The sequence below is a fragment of the Centruroides sculpturatus genome, unplaced genomic scaffold, assembly GCF_000671375.1.
Source record: "Centruroides sculpturatus isolate CEXI.00-Female unplaced genomic scaffold, Cexi_2.0 scaffold602, whole genome shotgun sequence".
NCBI lineage: Eukaryota > Metazoa > Arthropoda > Arachnida > Scorpiones > Buthidae > Centruroides > Centruroides sculpturatus.
In genome coordinates this window covers 170,612-190,661 of record NW_019384890.1, presented here as the reverse complement: position 1 = coordinate 190,661, position 20,050 = coordinate 170,612, and the positions used below count along the sequence as shown (strand labels likewise).

The 20,050-nt window shown below is 34.2% G+C and overlaps 1 protein-coding gene across 1 annotated transcript in view; it reads right to left on the bottom strand.

Moving 5' to 3' along the window:
* LOC111631202 (E3 ubiquitin-protein ligase TRIM9-like) overlaps window positions 1-20,050 on the bottom strand; it is a 63,738-nt gene that overhangs the window by 9,457 nt on the left and 34,231 nt on the right. Inside the window, exon 2 of the mRNA XM_023375407.1 lies at window positions 1,056-1,168. Coding sequence (XP_023231175.1) covers window positions 1,056-1,168 — 113 coding nt within the window. The remainder of the gene's footprint in view (window positions 1-1,055; window positions 1,169-20,050) is intronic.

Sequence of the window (20,050 nt, the reverse complement as noted above, 5' to 3'; positions counted from 1 at the left end):
ATTAAATTACGCCAGATCTTTAATAGATTTTTTTTTTAATCAAATAGACAATGATTTATAAGTAAAAAAAAAGGAATTATTAATTACACGAGGAAGCAAGGCGTTCGCTTATCGATTCTATAGGAACACATGCAAATTCAATCATAATTCTGCTGATGTGTTTAAAAAAGGAAATCGAATTTAATGTCACAGATGTATTATTATTTTAATCATATTGTAGGCGTGTATTTTATAAACATGGAAAATTTTATATACATGCACATTCCTGTTAATAAAACCTCGAAGACGATACGCGCTCGGGAAATAGGGAATTAGGGAAAAATGAGGGAAAAAAGGGAAATAGGGAGTTGGGGAAAAAGAGGATAAAAAGGAGAAGACTAGGGAATTGGGGAAAAAGAGGGTAAAAAGGAGAAGAATAGGGAATTGGGGAAAAAAGAGGGTAAAAAGGAGGAAATTAGGGAAAAAGAGGGTAAAAAAGAGAAGACTAGGGAATTGGGGAAAAAGAGGGTAAAAAGGAGAAGAATAGGGAATTGGGGGGAAAAGAGGGTAAAAAGGAGGGAATTAGGGAAAAAGAAAGTAAAAAAGAGAAGACTAGGGAATTGAGGAAAAAGAGGGCAAAAAGGAGAAGAATAGGGAATTAGGGAAAAAGAGGGTAAAAAGGAGAAGACTAGGGAATTGGAAAAAAAGAGGGTAAAAAGGAGAAGAATAGGGAATTGGGGAAAAAAGGAGGGAAAAAAGAGGAGAAAAAGGTGGGAAAAAAAAGAGTAAAAGGAGGGAAGAAAATACACGAGTTCTTTGACACCAGAAAAAATAAAATAAATAATAACAGACGAGGTGCTATGATAATAAATTATCCCCACACGCAACAGTCGCCTTCCGGACAATTTACGTAACAAGTACCCATCCCCTAATGCGAATACTAATGGAAAAGTGACGTCACAGAGGGACATATTCGCGTGCTGTAAACACGAGCAGATGAAAAAAATACATTGAATCGTATTAATTCGAACGGAGGGGAAGCGAGAGAAACAATTTTAACGTATGGGCGCCGTTACCTCTTTCCAATACTTACTGTAATAGTTTCAGACATTGCTTTTAAACGCTGAATAAATTCGGTTGCTCCCTTCGCCTTCTCCGATAGCGACTGAAGATTCTGCGACAACTCCGTCTGAAATTACACGAAAATTAAATAAACAAAACAAGAAAAAAAACACACACACACACAGAATAACACGTGGCATTCGACCTTCCCGGCGTGTTGACCTTTGACACTCGATAGAGTCGTCACCACCCCTCTTCCACGAGAATTAAGTATAAAGACGGGGGGGAATTTATTAATTAATCGCGCTTGATATCGTCCATAATTTACAAAATTACCCCACTGTTTTAATTAACTGGTGGAGCTAACTAATGACTCCTTTATCCTTTTACCTTATCCTTTAGAGCCGCACGCGCCGAGTTAATTAGAGAAGAACAGGGAGAAGAGGAGAAAAAACAGGGGGGGGGGGAAGGGCAAGAGCCTGGGGCATAAAGAATGCAGATTTAACGCGCTTCGCTTAATTCGGTTTTAAATAATTATTAACGAGTAAGGTTTTAATTGGTTACAACCATTAACTTATAAACCCTGTGTGTGACTTTAACACACGAAGGCACACTTTCAGAGGTTAGACAAAATTTATTACTAATACTAGCGAGGGAAAGTTTTCGGGAGGGGGTTTTAATCTTGTTTATCTGGATTATGCTACGTTAGACGCACCAAAACATCATAAAACTGCATCATTCGCCAGGAGGAAGCTCGACATCCGGCCGATTTACGGTCATAACCTTAATACAAAAGCCTTAGATAAATAATATGATACTACCTGAACTCCACAGGTGTGAAGTGGAAATTCCCCTTATCTCGACTGGCAGCGTGTTTGTGTATTTTATGCTACAGAAAGATGACGAGATAATGCCTCAAATGTAGAGGAAAGGTGTAAAGATACCGGAGCTACAACCCTCCTTTAACACCGAGAAGAGAGATTCTGGTGTTGGAAGAAGAAAAAAAAAAAAAATAAATAAATAAACCAACAGCTTTTCTAAGTGAAGAGAGGAGCGGCGTTGCTGTTTTTTTGGGGGTATATTTATGTTATTTATTTTGTTAATTTGCATAAATAAGGGTTTTAGATGCATACCTTTGGATAACAATTTAAAAAAAGAAATGCACCGAAAGTTATATTTATATATGGTGTCCCAAAGGTGAGTTAACCACTGTGAAGCGTAAGTTACTGCCCAAAATTTACATAAATAAGAATTGAAAGATTTGCCTTCGAATATAAACTAAACGTCCCAACAGTTACAGTAGCCAAAAGTCAGTTAACCACCGAAGAGAGTCTAAATACTGCCTAAAATTTACATAAGAGCTCGAAAAGCCTACCTTCGAGTAACAATTAAACCACCAAAGTTACATACATAGTGGCCCAAAAGTCAGTTAACAACTGTATAACCTAAAATTGACGTATGTAAGGTTTTAAAGACTTGCCCTCAAAATAGAAATCAAACGTCCCAAAAGTTATAAAGAGTGGCCCGAAAGCCGGTTAACCATACCATAGATCCCAAAATTTACGTAAAAAATAGGGCTCGAATATCCCCTATTTTTATATAAATTTTAGGCGGAGGTGGTCCAAAAGTCAGTCAACCACCGTAGTGTTTTATTAACTACAATCTTGTAGAAAGCGGTTAACCGACTTTCAGTCTACATCAAGATAATAGAAAACTTTATCAATATAAAAGTCGAATAATTGAATAGAAGAAAATTTTCTTAGCAAAATATTGCTTCTGACGTCACCACACGACACATCAATCACGTTAGAAGTCTTACCGACCCTTCGCTTCTTCCCCTCTTCTCTATATACACACACACACATATATATATATATACATTTTTTTTTTCTTTGGGGTTATTGAAATTAGATCGGAGAGCACGCGAATTTTTCTTGTCATAAATCACACTGAAATCGATGAGACTACCTCACGCCTGTCAAGATAGCTGATATATGCTTATCTAGTTCGAAACTGCGTGTCAGATGTACAGGAAGGACACTGCATCCAAATTCTGTAGAAGGACAATAGCCTGGGGTGGAGGGTCATCTTTAACGTTAGAAGTTAATTACAATTGAAATTAGAATTGTCTTCGGTTCGGTATTGGAATTTAAAAGCTCCGATATACACAATCTACGTTATGCAAACAATTTAGCTGACGAATGCGGGACGTGGGTTCGGATCCTCATTAAAAATTCCCATTGCTAAGACATAAAACAATGCTCTGTGTTTGATGAGATGAGAAAACTTTGGTACCAATGTAAGAAGCGTTTTTTTTTCGTATTGTCTGTAGTGTGATCCGAACCCACGCCATTAATTAAACATAAATCATTTTCCCAACTCTACAATCACGACAGGTAATTTGTTTCGGGGTTTAAATCCATGTCATTTGGTAAGAGTCACGTGTCCATTCCAGTGTTCTGGTGGTTCTGTTGACACAACCGAACCCATGTTTCATAGAATTGATCGAAATCAACGTAACACATGGGCGGTCTGCCAAGGTGGGATGGCACCTGTTTTAGGTGTTAGGCACGTGAAGAAAATTCGGAAAATTCCACGTAATCAGCCGGTTGGTCAGGTACGAACCCACGACCACACTCGCCTTTCGAGAATGATTTGTAACTGTTTTCATTAAAAAAAATAAATAAATAAAATTGAACTTGATTCTATTTTCCTTTTTTTAATAAAAGTAATCAATTTCAAGGATTTCACGATATTTTTTTCATCTGTTTAAAGTACGAACAGTGATATGAAATTGTTAATAGACTCTAGTATATAAACCTGTCTATCCATAGAAAAAAAAAACTAAAATTTAGATAGAAAACAATGCTTAAGACATGTATGGGGTCCGAACCCACGCTTTTCAACATAAATCACATGCCCATCCAGAAAGTAAAACCGCGCCTGTAGATATAAAACCTACCGCATAAAACCAGTGATGCGAGAAGAATAAAACGTGTTCTGTCACTAATGGGATCACGAAATGGGGGGTGTGTTTTGCTAATGAGATCTCGTGTCATTATTTATAAACTATACGCCCATCCCCCTCCCCAAAAGAACCCGAGGCACGTACAGAAATGTGGTGTTTTTGTCACTAATGAGATCCGAACGCACTCATCTGATATAAATTAAATGCCCATCTCGGAAATCAAACAGAAAAAAAAGTATTGTATTCAATGGGATCTGAACCCACATCAGGTATAAACCACCTCTGCCTATCCCAAAAATCCATACTGAGACAAAAAAAGAGGTGTCTTGTCGTTAATGGGATCGAACCCACGTCTTGGGTTTAGTCTATTAGACTTCGTTGTTACATAGTTTTGAACATTTGATTCGATTGATCAGAGCGACGGAAGAAAAAAAAAATCGATCGATCGCAACAAAAACACAACTAAAAATCTAGAAATATCAATTTAATTCACTTAAACTTCAAGTTTTAACTCATAAAACAATTAAAAGGGGGAGGATTTGGTTTAGTTTCTATGAGATAAGGCAATGTAACATGAAAACGATCTGCCAAAGGGGATAACTTCAGAGAGGTCCTTCTACAGAAAGCTTGCCCCTATTTAGGTGCTAGACAGGTAAAGAAAACCTGGAAAAGTATAGGTGGAGAGGCGCGAACCCACGACCAACTACCGGCATTCGGTGGTTTTGATAAACTGGTCCCTATTTAAATACTAGACATATATATGCATCGAATTAAACACACTTCGTTAGCAAAGGAGTTCATCTTCAAGAAGAAGAGGAATAAAAGAAAAAAAATCGACAATAGAGAGGTTGCGGCCGACATTTTCAACGCGAAAACGTGTACGTCGGACGTTCAATGCCGCCTTCCTGTGAGTCTAGAAGTTTGACAATGGAGTTTGGAACGTCGAGCATGATTCCACTAACGTTCCAAACGCCATTATCAAACTTCTAGACTCACAGGAAGGCGGCATTGAACGTCCGACGTACACGTTTTCGCGTTGAAAATGTCGGCCGCAACCTCTCTAATGGAGTCGAATGGAACGTCAAGAATATCCTGGATAATCGACACTTCTGTACAAAATTTACATCCGTAAAATCTTTAAAATATATATTTATATACACTTAAGGATTTAATTGTTCCTAAAATATGTATAACTCTTCGTCTTTCCAGTTGTACATAAGGGATTAAAAGCATCTGGGAAATTATAAAAATGCGTATTTGAGGAACGTCTGGCTGTCTGCACTTTACTACTAATGAACTTTAGTGATGTGAGAACCGTGGTTTATTTTTTTTTCTATTGTTTTATTAATGGCACGGTAAATTAACAATGCTCTCGTTGTTTTTTCTGTCTGGAAGGAACGATTTATACATAATTTCTCTGCAAGAATTCTGTTGCATGCATTCTGAAATCGAGAAAATAATGAAGAAATCATGAAATTTTAATGACACTTTACGACAGAATTATTGCTGTTTTTTTTCTTAACAGAATACGCGATTATTTTATTGTCGTTCGGATAAAACTGTAATTAACTGTCAAAAAAAAAGGTCCACGGCGCTTATAAATTTCAACGCTGAATTGTTAGCATTTTAATTCATAAATTAGTTAATTGCAATTAATTGTTTTATGCCACTAATTACGGTTACACTGTAAGTGATAGTTAAATGATAATTAAGTTACAACCACAATTAAATAGTTGTAAGTAATAGTTATTTTTTTCCCTCCCCAATTCAATAAATTAAATTATCGAGTTATATTACCGTTAATTACAATTAAATCAGTTACAGTTAATTACAATTATTAAAAAATGAAGTTAAAGACTATTTAATTCTAATTAACGATAACGCGAGTGATTTAAGTGAGATTGTAGCTGGTTGAGTTTTTAAAACTCAATTACGCAATTGTTAATGATAATTAAATTGTTGTAAATTTAGTGAATTATCACAATTAAATAATTGTAACTGTTCAGTTACAATCACAATTAAATGGTTGTAATAGTTTTATTATTATTTTTTTTTTCAATTCATTACAGCAATAAATTAAATTATCCAGTTATATTACCGTTAATTACAATTAAATCGATGTAACTGTTTATAGAATTTTTAGCACTTACAGTTTGAAATAAGTAACTATTATTAATTGTAATTAAATTGCTGTAATTAATAAATAACAATTAAATCAGTTACGGTTATTACTGATAATTGCAATTAAAGTTAATTCAGTTAATACAATGATTTAAATAATCGAGTTATATTTCTGCTAATTGTAATTAAATTGTTATATTTATTTACTTTCTAACATCCACTCACAATTGTTATATTATTAGCGTTAAATACAATTAAATTGTAATTTTTTTAATAATCAGTTATTACAGTTAATTACAATTAAAATGATGTAATTAAGTGTTCTTTCAGTAATCAGTTACAAGAATAAATTAAAATATTCACAATTGAATTGTTCTCCATGAGTAATAACTAATTTATTGTTACGTCAACATTGTTAATTACAATTAAATTGTTGTGCCTTTTTAATACAGGGATGACAATTTGGCAATCGCAATTAAATCGGTTATATTGTTAATTACAATTAAAACGAACGTAACTGATCCTTTTCCAACAATTAGTTACAACAAATGAAATAATCGAATTACGTTACTGCTAATTACAATTAAATTGTCGTATATTCCTTTTTTTTTTTTTTAATTTCCAATTCAGTTACAACCACAAAAACAGTTACAGTTTAATTACGATTAAACTAACTGCTTATTTAGTAATCGGTTACAATAATAAATGAAATACAACAAAACCTGTCTAAAACGGACGGAATAAACGGTAAAATTTTAAATTTTAGAGTTTCTTCCGTCCGTTTTAGACAGGTTTTTGTTCCGTCCGTTTTAGACAGTGTGACATTTATCTGATACAATTTAAAAGACGACGATGCTAAAACCTCTTCATAACAGTATGATGCCCTTCCGGTTTACACAGGTTTTATATTAAATACATTAAAACCTGTGTAAACCGAAATCGCACAGTATTACTGTAAAAATAACAATTGTTCATTTCTGAATTTACAATGCAAACAGCTCGACAAATAATTTACCATTTAAAAATTATTAAAGAATTAATTGTAATTAAATTACGCCAGATAATTGGAAAGTAATCGTCAATTAATTTAATAATAATAATAAAAATACACAGTTTAATTTTTAAATTAGGTTTTAAAAAAATAATAATAAAAAATAAAATAATTTTAATTTTCTTTTTAACCTCGAGAGAGAGCGCCCGATTTTACTTTAATTATTTACAACCCCCCCTTAGCAGAAAGTTACACTTTGATCTTGCTTATCATTGAATCATTCATTAACTTTGATAAGAATCGAGTTAAAATTACACTCTAAATAATTAATACACGCGTAATTTTGCGCGCATCTGGGGGGGGGAGGAAAACGTACTGTTACTTGAAACAATCGAAGCTACAGCAGCAGCAGCAGCAACAAAATAACATGCCATTCGACCCCCCCTCATTATTACGTTAGAAGAAGGGAAGAAGAAAAAATTCACCTTCGTTTTATTTACTTTCGTGAATTTACAATCAGAATAAACGCGTTTTCAATTTTACTTCCTCTCTAAATACATTTAAAAAAGAAAAAATAATAATAATAATAATAAAAAAAACAATAGGAAGAGGGGAGGACGTTTAAAGAAAGATTGAATTGTTAAAAGAAATTTAATTATAATACTGAAATTTCGCGATTGTTTACTTACCGTGAAGTGATTTACAACGGACAGACAAGCAGACGCACTTTTCTTGTCAGCGAGAGTGGGTAAAACATATATAAATGAAATTGTTGAGAAATCATGCAGGTGCCTTACGAATATACAGTCGAGTTGTGTTTGTATGTATATAAAATAAACAAATAAATAAAACCGGGGAGAAGGAAGAAATTCTGCATACAAAAATACATCATGCCATCGTGTTTACGTTTATTTTCCAACAGAATTTATGCTAATTTACCTAGAAAACTCATACGAAAGGCCCACACTAATCCAACCAAGTAGTATGTGTAGCGTGCGTGAGGGTGTAGATATATATATATATATATAAAGATTCATCCCCCCTAAAACGTGGCAATGACCTAAGGCTGTCGTCCAGAATTGATTGGCCATGTGGTTAGAAGGGCCGGAAAAATTTCGACAGTTTGATTGCCGGCCCTATATGGGACACCCAATAAGATTTACTGGACGATCACGTTCTATTCTGGAGAGTGCAGATAAAGCCTCTCCCCCTTCTTTCGATATCAGTGCAGTTGTCAAATATAGAGCTTGTGCTTTCTTTTAAGGATAGGTAGGAGCAAGCAGGAATGGGGGGACGGAGGAAGGGAAGGGGGGGAGAGAAAGAATTCCTGAAAAATCTTTGATCGATCGCAACGGGGTCTATATTGACCACTAAGATTACAGCAAGTATTTGAAGTTTATTGCCACTAAAAATGCTGTCCTCCAATTACTTTCCTCGCTGTCACAAGCAGTGAAAGTAATTGGGGGGAAATCGCCGTAAAATAAATTAATTTTTAATATTTGAAGATGTTTCCCCCCCCCTCTCCAGAGATGTTAAATCTTCATCAAAAATACATACAATGTTTTTTCCCCCCTTCTTCTTCCATTCTTGTAATGTTACAATCGCGCCCGATTTTCTGATAATTCGTGTTATGGGAATGGACGAATGTTTAAAGGGGGTGAGTGGGTGGGAGGGGGGAAACAATATAAGAAATGCCAAGCAAATTATTTATTTATTGAAGTTTTATGACAGTGAAGAATATATTAGCGGTGTGTTTTAAGTACAGTACAGTACAGCAGACGTCGCGTGTTAAAATACTCGCTGTTATGTATAACGGGGAGAAGAAGGATGATCCCCCCCTCCGAAATTTTTACATTTATGAAATCGGGGTACGTTGTAAGGTAGAGAAATGATTAAAAACTCGGGATTTTTCCCGTGTGTATGGATGTTAGTGTATGTGTTTGTACGGGGAACGATTTCGTTCGCATAGTTTGGAGCTTAATAACTTCTGTGCCTTTGGTCAAAATTTTCTGAAATTTTGTACGGTGGTTTGGGTATTAAGTAGATCGTTGCTGTTAAAATTTGGTGGTTAAAGATAGAAGGGGTGTGGAGATATTCACGTGTCATATTTCGAAGATTTTACTGGTTATTACCAATTTAGTCTGTTATAAAACTCGTAAATTAATCTTTCTGCCATTTTATAACACTTAATAATATAAAAATCTTTTAAAATAAAATATGACAACAGATGGCGCCGCACGCAATTCTAACTTTTTTTGCCGGAAAAGTTAGTCAACTCGTTACTTTTCTGTATAAAGCGTTATCGTTTCTATCACTTTAACTCGTATCCGTATTTACCATTACAGAGCGAGAGATCATTTCGATAAATGCCTAAAGACAATTAAAGCCTGGCGCTTTAGGTATTTTATTAATTAGAAACGCGTACGTAAGCATTTTAATTCTTCTAAAATTATTCGGTGAAGCATTACAGATAATAATTATTCACGAATAATGCCGTGTGCAGCGAAGCATTTTTCGCGCCTTGCAGACAAAATGAAACCGAAAACACACACCGGCAGACAGTTTCAGGCCCCCGTTTTATACACAGAAATGACATTCTAGGCCCCAGTTATAGTCGTTGCAGCATAAAGTAAAGCACACTTTCAACACTAAGTGATAGCGAAGAAGCACTACAGAGGATACGTAAGTGCTAGTATTTTTTGCTTCAACTGAAGGTCGTAAAATAAAAACAATACTCTGTAATTTAGCAAATAGTAAAGTGGTGCCTTTATATTATCATAAAACCTCTACAGACCTGCATTTTATATCCGCAGTACCATTTTATAGCGCGGGTTACTACAGTAGTACTTCACAGAAAGTGCTATTATCGTCTCGTGTTTTTTTTTGGGGGGGGAGAGAGAGAGGAAGCTTTCCTTTATTGTTAGTGAAGCGGAATTACGAATTCTCCCGACTAATTTCTTGTGTTATTATTATTATTATTACTTTTTCTGTGCAGAAAATCTATATAATTCCCATACAATTATTATGTAATTTGATTTAATTGTTTATAATTTCTAAACGGAGATAATTTCGCTTTACGACTTACACTTTACGACTTTTAATTCCGTGCCGAAATATTAATTTTACACGTTACGGCACCTCTTTTTTTTCCCCCTCTTTCTAATAGCATTTTACTCATCTTCCGTCGTAAAAATAAAGGTACGAGTATAAAATTTCCCTATCGTAACTTCTTCTTCACGAAATTTATTTGTGTAACAGCACGTGGGATTATATAATCTAAAGAAATCTGTAACTGTATAACAACACTACTACGTAACTTACACAGCAGAAGAACTCTTACAATTTGAAGGGAAGTTACGCACCGTAAAACAGAGGAAGAAGAAGTTAAATTCACAAAACCTAAATCGTAACCTTTAGCTAAATCCGAATGTGAGAACATCCACGTCTTAAAGGTACAGCAAGACTTAGAAAAAAGAAGCAAGGTGAGGGGGAAGGAATCAAGTTTGAACTATGAACAGTGAAGGAACCGGAGATCAAGGCAACGAGCCATGCATGGTTGGCTTTCATATCCTACTGCGCTTGCTCTGTACCTTATAAAGTACCTTACCCATCGAAGTAAGAGCTAACAATGGAATCTTTTAAGGGAACAAACTCCCGCAGCTGACGATCTTTCCTTCCTTTTTTTTATTTATTTTACATAGAAAAATCCCTATTATGGCGAAGCAGCCAATTTATCTTTAAGTAGTTTTATGTTTTAATAATTAAAAATGAAATTTTCGTGAAGAGAAGACGATGATGAAAGTTGTTGAATAGACGTTTTTACTTTGTAAGTGGTGAGGTAAAACAATAAAATGAAATCTGTAGACTGAGAGATGATAAAAGGGTATTTAAAAGGTTAGAGGGTCACTTAAAATATGTAAAAAGATTCTGTCTGAAACGTAACAGAGGTAAATTAGTACGTAAAAACACTACACTGACGAATGTTACTGCCATTCTACAAAAAGAAAAAAATCCCTAACAATCATAACATTAATACGTTCAGGGGAATGTGTATTACAATCGTAACAAATAAATGTCCCGAAACAATTAGAGAATAATACGAAACTAGCAGAGAAAATTCTACTAAGTGGCTGAAACTAACAGCACAAATAACACGTAAACACAAGAGAAAGGCACAATGTGACTAACTATCCGAAACAAATCTACATAACGACTGAAAATGGCAATTGTGAGTGAAATTAACGTCACAAATAAAACTAACAATACGAGAAGCTCGTGTATACTAACAAAACTGTTATATATATATATATATATATACCTGTAACTGTTACGTATAACAGGGTTTTTTTTTTTTTCTTATAGTTAAGGGAAGAAGCACGATTTTATTCACCCACTTTGTAGTATAATAACTCCTGTTCCTTTCGTCGTAAATTTCCGAAATTTTACAGGGAGGTTCGTTTATTAGGGAGGATCGATGCTGTTAAATTTTGTGGGTGTCGTATCTCGAGTGCGTTCAGAATTATTATTTAAAATTTCTTATAAAACCTTAAAAATCTCATAACAGATGGCACCACACGCAACTTTAACTTTTTTTTTTTTTTTTTTTTGGCCGGGAAAGTTATGCAACTCGTTGCTGGATTTTTTTTTAAATAAAGGTTGTTAGTTTGGTATTAGAGCTTTACTATTGTTTATCACTTTAGTTCCTATTTACGTATTAGTTACTCTTCAGGTTTGCATTCTAGTTACGTTATTCTAGTTACGATTCAAGCCTGTAAACACACGTAACAGAATATTTACGTGTGTGTGTGTGTGTTTTTTTTTTACAGAAATAAATACATTTTGTCGTTTTTTTTTTGGGAAAATAAACTGGCGAAGTTAAAGAGAAGAGAGAAGATTGTCAGTAAATCGAGGGTGGAAAGACATCAGTGAAGAAAATCTCACCAGTTGACATAGTGTTACCAATAAAAATCCGCCATCTTTGATCCGAGATGTGATAGATGGACAGCCATTGACGGTTCGCAACACCAGCTGCTGCACCAATCAGAGATTATACATCCGTTACGTTTTTCCTTCAGTGATTTTGCTGTCTGGCACAGACAGGAAATTCAATATTTCTTTTCCTTTTACTGTGATTTGGCTTCTTGAATAAAACAATTACATATCGAAACAGATCTGCAAGTAGCCCCAAAAGCCTTTTCTTTTTTCTCCCTTCGTATTAACGTATAAGCGATTTTTGAACGGTTGTTTTGTGTGTTACGACGGGTCCATCGTCACCTTTAATTGTTTATAAATGTAATTTTAAATTCTGCTCTTTCTTGCTTTTTATATAAAGGAAAGAAAAGAGTGCTTCTTTTCCACGTGCAAAAAAAATAAACTACGTCACTTCCAGGAAGATTGGTGTGTTTATTTTGTTTCTAATTAGAATAAAAACGTAACAATTTTGCTACACATTACATAACACATGATATGTGTTTCTGGTCTATAAAAAAATATTACTGTTCATCGTCTCGTGATTGAGTGTTTCCGGCATATTCTACTGGATGTTTAGCGTGTTTCTAGGATATTTTACTAAATAATTAAACATAGTAAGTGTTTAGATAAATATTTTAAAGATAAACATCTTGTTTCCAGCTCATTATACTAGATATAAACGTGTTTCCAGTATAAACTACAATTTGTTTAAAGATAGCAACGTGTTTCCAGCCAATTTAAACGTAGAAATAATATTTTATCATGGATATTTTAAAGATAAACATCATGTTTCCGTCGCATTATATTAGATATTTAAATATAGACAACGTATTTTCAGCATAGAATATATATATATATATATATATAATACAGTTTGTTTAAAGGTAAACAACGTGTTTCCAGAGCATTCTACTTTATATACAAGTCGACCCCCTCTATAACATTGTTGATAATTCTGTTTTATATGAATTCCATATTGTACGAGTCACTTAGATTTTACAAATACACGAGCCGTTCACAGCCTGGCACACGTATTTGTAAAATCCAAGTGACTCGTACAACATGGAATTCATATAAAACGGAATTATCAACAGTGTTATAGGGGGGTAGACAGTGTGTACAGTGTGTTTCTATGATATTTTACGTGGTATTTATAATTATAAAAGGTATTTTAAGTATGTATATATATATAGGAAGTTTCCAGCTTATTCTATATGATATTTAAAGGTAGATAGAAGAACACTTCCGGCAAGGATATTACCCTGAAAATCGATTGTTTCTGTAATCGCTATCCTTCCCCCCCCACGGAAAAACATCATTAAATAAATAAATAAATACTTTCTCTTCTGTAAATAATCGATTTAATTAGGTTAAAGGCGAGTTTGTTTAAGATTAGAAAACAAACATTTTCTTTCATGTTTGTTCAGATCAGATCAAGGGGGTGAGGCTGTTTTACATCATCAAAATATTTACGATGATAATTAACAAATGACAGCACCGAGTTTAACCCACTTCTAACCACTGTTTTTATAGGAATTTACTATATAAAAATCATGCAAATATATATATATATATTTTAATACTATTATTTATATTTGCCTGGAAATTTTCGTAGGAATAACGCAGGCGAATCTTATTAATATGAGAAGGAAAACAAATTTGGCAACTTGTCAACCTCTCATACAAGTGATGTAAGATTGGTCATACATCAACCACTTCGTTATAACGTAGGCAGATAGGGAAGTTGCGTTGTAAATATGGGAAGGGAGCGATGTTAGTGACGTGTGTATAATCTCATATGAAATTTATACGAAAAGGGTGGAAATTTAACCGAATTTTTTATTTTATTTTAGAGTATATTTTTTACTTTAAAATTGGAATTTTATATTTTGCTACGCGACAGCGAGGTGTGGCGAAATATAGAGGTTTAATTCGTATGTTGTGTGGCGAGGGTGGGATGAGGAAACAGTACGTAAATGATAAAGCAGAAGAAGATTGAGAAAGATGAGATAGAGGAGGATGATGATGATGAAAATTTATAGAATAAGGTAGAGAAGAGGATGAACAGAAGAAGGTAACGAACAGGAAAGAAAAAATGAGGTAGAATGAGGGAAAAAAAAGTGAGGTAAAATGAGGTAGAATGCGAAGTTACAATGAAGTAGAATGAGAAAAGAAAGAAAGAATGAAGTAAAATGAGGTAGAATGCAAAGTTACAATAAGGTAGAATGAGGAAAAAAGAAAGAATGAGGTAAAATTAAAATGAGGTAGAATGCGAAGTTACAATGAAGTATAGATAGAATGAGGAAAAAAAGACTGAATGAAGTAAAATGAGGTAGAATGGGGGGAAAAAGAAAGAATGAAGTAAAATGAGGTAGAATGTAAAGTTACAATGAGATAGGATGAAGAAAAAAAGAAAGAATGAGGTAAAATGAGGTAGAATGCAAAGTTACAATGAGATAGAATGAAGAAAAAAAGAAAGAATGAGGTAAAATGAGGTAGAATGCAAAGTTACAATGAGGTAGAATGAGGAAAAAAAGAAAGAATGAGGTAGTGAGAAACTAAAGAACAAGAGAAAATAGAATGAGTAGGTAGAGAACAGAGGATAGAATTAGAAAGAATTGGAAGATAGAGAAAGGAAGCGAATAAAATGAGGTTCTAATCCCTATATTAAAACAGAAGGAAAGAACGTAAATAATTCTCAAGTATATTAATTCTAAATTATTAGATCAGAAAAAAGATTTTTTTAAACCGTCATTTGAATTTGGAAGAAATATAAATTGCAAATGAAACAGCTAAAATGTAAAAGAAGCATATTAATTCTCATGGTTAACAGGAACAGAACTTTTAAATCTCATATTTTAATTTAGAAAAGGGAAATACAACTGCTGTTTTGCTAATCATAACTAGAATGAAAAGTGTTTAATTTTCACATTTTCCCATTAACATCATGGTAAATTGAGCAGTAAAGCTGAAAGAGGCAATATATATATAAACTTCATACAGCAATAATGGGATACACAGCTTTATACCTGTTTACATAAACGAAAGCGGAGTTAACAATGTTTTAAATCCCGCTCTTTCATTATATACGGGAGCGAGTACATAAACTTAAACTCAAAATTAAACACAGGAAGTTTTGACGTCCATATTACAAGCGAAAAGAACGTCGTCTGATCCATTAAAAATGGTAATTAGTTGCATAATTGTTGCATTATTTAAGATATATTTATCTTCTCTATTCAAAGTAACCTGTACACTATCTGTGTTTCCTCTTATACCAAAACCACGACAGGTAACAACCACGTGGAGGATACGTTTCCTCTTCTTTTTCTTCTTCACAGAGGAAAGCAGTTGAATTCCCGAATAATCCTCCCATTGTTTTTCAATGGTTTCTCTTCTATTTTGGTGTAGGAGGGACCATAACAATAATAATATACCAGTTTGGCTTGGTCCTCCATCCCCGGAATTCGGGCCCTCATAGTAGGCTACGAATTCCGAGCCTCCAATAACGAGCTTACTAAAGAAGACCCCTCTATGCCCATAGGGGTAAAGAGTAATAAAAATCCCCCAATTTCATGACATAGCAAGAAAGCCACTTACTAAAACTTTAGTCCTCCCATATAAGAAGAGTGTAAAGCAGTTTAAATTCCTAAATTCTTCTGCATTATATAGAGGTGAAAGGATTAGTTGGCTTTACTATAAGAGAATATTCTCCCTCCTTCCCTCTAAAAAATAAAAAAAAAAAAACATATTTTGTTGGTGTTTTTTCAGTATTAGAGGAATTTTTAAAGTCGATAGAAAGAAATTCTTGACAGGTATTGAGATTATTATCGCCATTGATTGACCATTAATCAAAGAAAATTGGAAGGGATGGGGGTATTTATCGCCTTTTGATCAATTTCTAATTATTATCCCGCATTCTTTCCGATAATCAATTATCAATATAGTAATAACGGATGTCTCTCCGGAGGTGGGAGCAGTTAAATTTATTCTTTATAAGTCTCGCCTTATCGCACTTTCCTCTATTAAACCGAGGATAGAAAACTACGCACGTAGAGGAGAAGGAGGAGGAAAGAAAGAGGAAGAAGAAGAAGAAGAAGAAGAAGAAGAAGAAGAAGAAAAAAAGCCAGAAATCCAATTTATTTTTATAAACTTTTAAAGACTTCTCTTTGATATGTAGTTTGTTGACTGAAGAAACAAAGAATTACAGAGAAAAATAAGCGAAAAATCGTTAGAAGTAAGGATTAAAAAAGAAAAAAAAATAAGAGAAATTGTAGCGCAATATACGGGAAAGGGGTTTGGAATTTAAGCGATTCATTACGCTTAAATACGGGTTTATTAAACATGGATAAAGAAGAAAATCGATAGGATTCGAAAGAGGGAAGACGTAATAGAATACTTTATGAATGTGTATTTACCTCGACCGCAGGAATGGAAGATGCCAAAGAAGTGGAAGGTCAAACATATCATTCTGAGAAGAGGATGCACTCTGACCGCAATATAACCCACCAGAGTCCAGTAACAACAATAATATTGCAGAAGGAGAAACATGATAGAAGCCAAGTTGCTTTTTATTGACCCGTTTCAAAGTACAGCCTTTGACTACTCCACTTTACTCTTATATCACTTCCCGGTTGTGTTTTGCCATTGTGGTAAATAAATGCAAGTTATTGTGCAGCTACACCTGCTCCTCATCTTTCATTCTCACTGAATTAAAACCTTCCCTTCACGGACAGTTCCTAAAAACACAGACACAAACACAAGTGAACCTGTATGTAAGCAGTGTTTAAAACCGCCATAAATTACGGAGGAGGGAGGAAAAAAAAAAAAACACAAATAAATATTTGATAAAGGATAAAACTTCGCTTCTACAACTGAATCACGAAGCCTCCGGCCCAATATTATGAATCAGAAGCACCTGGAAAGTTGACAGAATAACCCAGGGCGTGGGTCAACACCATCCAAGTGTATATAAAAACGGCGATTCCTCAAGGCATTTTTGGGGTATTAATACCTATCGGAACGTAAATAATAATAATAAAAAGCGTTAGTGCATACGTCCGTACGTCCGACTGATTAAGGTTCATACCATTGGGAAGTGTTTTGTATACAAACACACACGAATAATCCGCTGGAACGTTATCAATCTTAATTAAAGTGGCCGCTCTGCTGCCAATATTTAAATCTTACTTTAATTAAAACGGGGGAGGGCTAAACTTTTAGTCAACTGACAAATAACCTTAATAAACGTTAAAAATGTAATCATACACCTCAACACCGCTAAATTAACCCCCAAAAAACGTAAGAGCAATTACCTAAAAACCGATATACCGAGTGGTTACTCTCCCTTTTACATTCCAAAAAAAAAAGGCGAGATCATCAAACATTTTTGGGATAATTTAGTTAAGAGATAAATTGATAATTATTCATACCCCCTTGAACGAATTGAAATCGTATATCATTTTTAGGAGCCACAGTTGGTTTTAGAAGGGCATTAGAAGTAAATCTGTCCTCTGAGAGTAATATTTCTTTATTTAACAGCCTTCTTCTATTGAAATTTCTTGAGGGATGTTAAGGAGTTTTTTTTTTCTCCCCCTTTCTTTATTGTTATTTCTTTCCCCTTCTTTTAGATTTAACGTCACTTATTAGCCTGTTAATCCTATATTTTTGCTTCAGTTTCTCATCGATCCCTCCCTCTTATCATCGATTTTCGTTGATTATTAATGATGTTTGAATTTAAGATTAGTTGGATGTAATAAAGTTGACTTTATTTTTCCTAATCTGACACTTAACTTATTACGATGTCCCCCCCAATTTTTAATTATGTGCGGTTTTCGTAACATACTTCTCGACGTACATCTTGATCTACATAATTTTAAATTTTAGATTAGGAATTTTATAATATTAATAAGAAAATTGCCTATAACGTGGGAGGGTGAAGATGGCCAGAGATGATGACGGGAGTGAGGGGGAAAAACTCCATTTTCTCGGAACTTCTCTTAAAATTAGTATCTGGAAGTCGAAATAGCAGAAACGAATTCGTTTTCCATCGTTAATTTCTTCGGTGGATCGAAGATTAACACACCAAAGCTGAATTAACAATTTAATACAATATCTAAAACTAACAGCGACGAGTGGAACACGCGTGGGAAGTGACAACACTGTCACAGAAACAGACTCGAACAAGGGGGGGAGAGAAAGAATTCCTGAAAAATCTTTGATCGATCGCAACGGGGTCTATATTGACCACTAAGATTACAGCAAGTATTTGAAGTTTATTGCCACTAAAAATGCTGTCCTCCAATTACTTTCCTCGCTGTCACAAGCAGTGAAAGTAATTGGGGGGAAATCGCCGTAAAATAAATTAATTTTTAATATTTNCACAGCCTGTAGAACAGAGCAAAAACGAATAGAAGAGACGACACAGCCTATAGAACAGAGCAAAAACGAATAGAAGAGACGACACAGCCTGTAGAACAGAGCAAAAACGAATAGAAGAGACGACACAGCTCTTAAGAAATTCAGAAACGAACAACAGTGACGACACACTTATGTAACAATGCAAAAGCTAAGAGCAAAAACACGCAATCGATAAAACAATACAAAATGAACAACAGAGATTACACAGCCCATGTTTAATGCAAAAATCTAACACTACGAAACATTCGAAAGTGTAAACAACAATGATAAAAACATATAATAAGTCCATTCTGAACGTGAGAAAACCACTAACTTTCGAAGCTGATACTATTGTGTAAGGAGGCAAAATAAACACGAAATTTAACTTAAAAAAACTCCAATAACGTAACAGTTACTTGTTATAAACATAAGGAACAGGAAACTAAATCTAGTTTATCCATTATACAGTAATATTGGAAGAAAGATTAGTTACACGTCGTCGTATTGATAACGTGCCAACACCCAGCTTACTTAAATGCTTAACAATACCAATCCCTTATTAATATTAACAGAAGAAAAGAGTGACGAAATCGAGTCGATTCTCTCTTTAAAATTTCTAGTTTTTCTCCTCTACAGGCTACACAATTAAATATCCTACACAGATACTTCCATACATAATACATATTTAAAGGAGTAAATGTATTGAAGAGCCTAAACATGAAGCTTGTGTGTGGTGGAATGTATCAATCTTAACATGCAAATTTGGGTATAAGTTAATGTGTACGATAATACGACATCCCCATGTTAGAACACAGGATGAAATGGATTTGTTTGCCAAATCCACGTAATAATATCGGAGGAAAGTGGATTTGATAGTGTCAACGCCATGTTATATAATATAGGGGAGAAACAGGATTAAGTAATGAGCCAACACTACCACCACACGCGTCACAGTTAAGTCTAAAACACCAAAGTTGTGTGTGTGAAATATGCCCGGAGAGGAAAATTAATTAAATGAAATTAAATTAAAATTTAATTATTTTGCTCGCGTGTCTCTCGGGCCAAAAAAAAAAAAAAAAAACTCATTCCTACTCGAAGAACAAAGGAGAAACACACAAGTAGGGAAAGCATACAGAAAAATTTATCATTTATATTTTTCTCATATCAGAATTTGCGTGTAAACATATTTTTATACGTCAACGAACCGGCGTAATAGAGTACAGTATAAAATCCATTAATAAAATATCGTACAGACAGCCAGACTCACGAACTGTTACGCCCACTAACCTGTTTACTTGATTCTTCACTAGTTCAATTCTATATTTGACATGTTACCATAGTAGCATCCATTTAACACACAGGTTAATCTACTCTTTTTTGTTTTTGGGAGGGGGGGATTTTTTTTCCATTGGCATCAAAGGGATAAAAAGAAAAAGGGGAAAAAATGATTGCAGTTTGTGCAGCTTGGCATTAAGTTTTCGCGTTAATTGGAGCGATAAACACGAATGCTTTTCTTATTTTTTTTTTCGTACTTCAACATGGAGATTTCATTATGAACT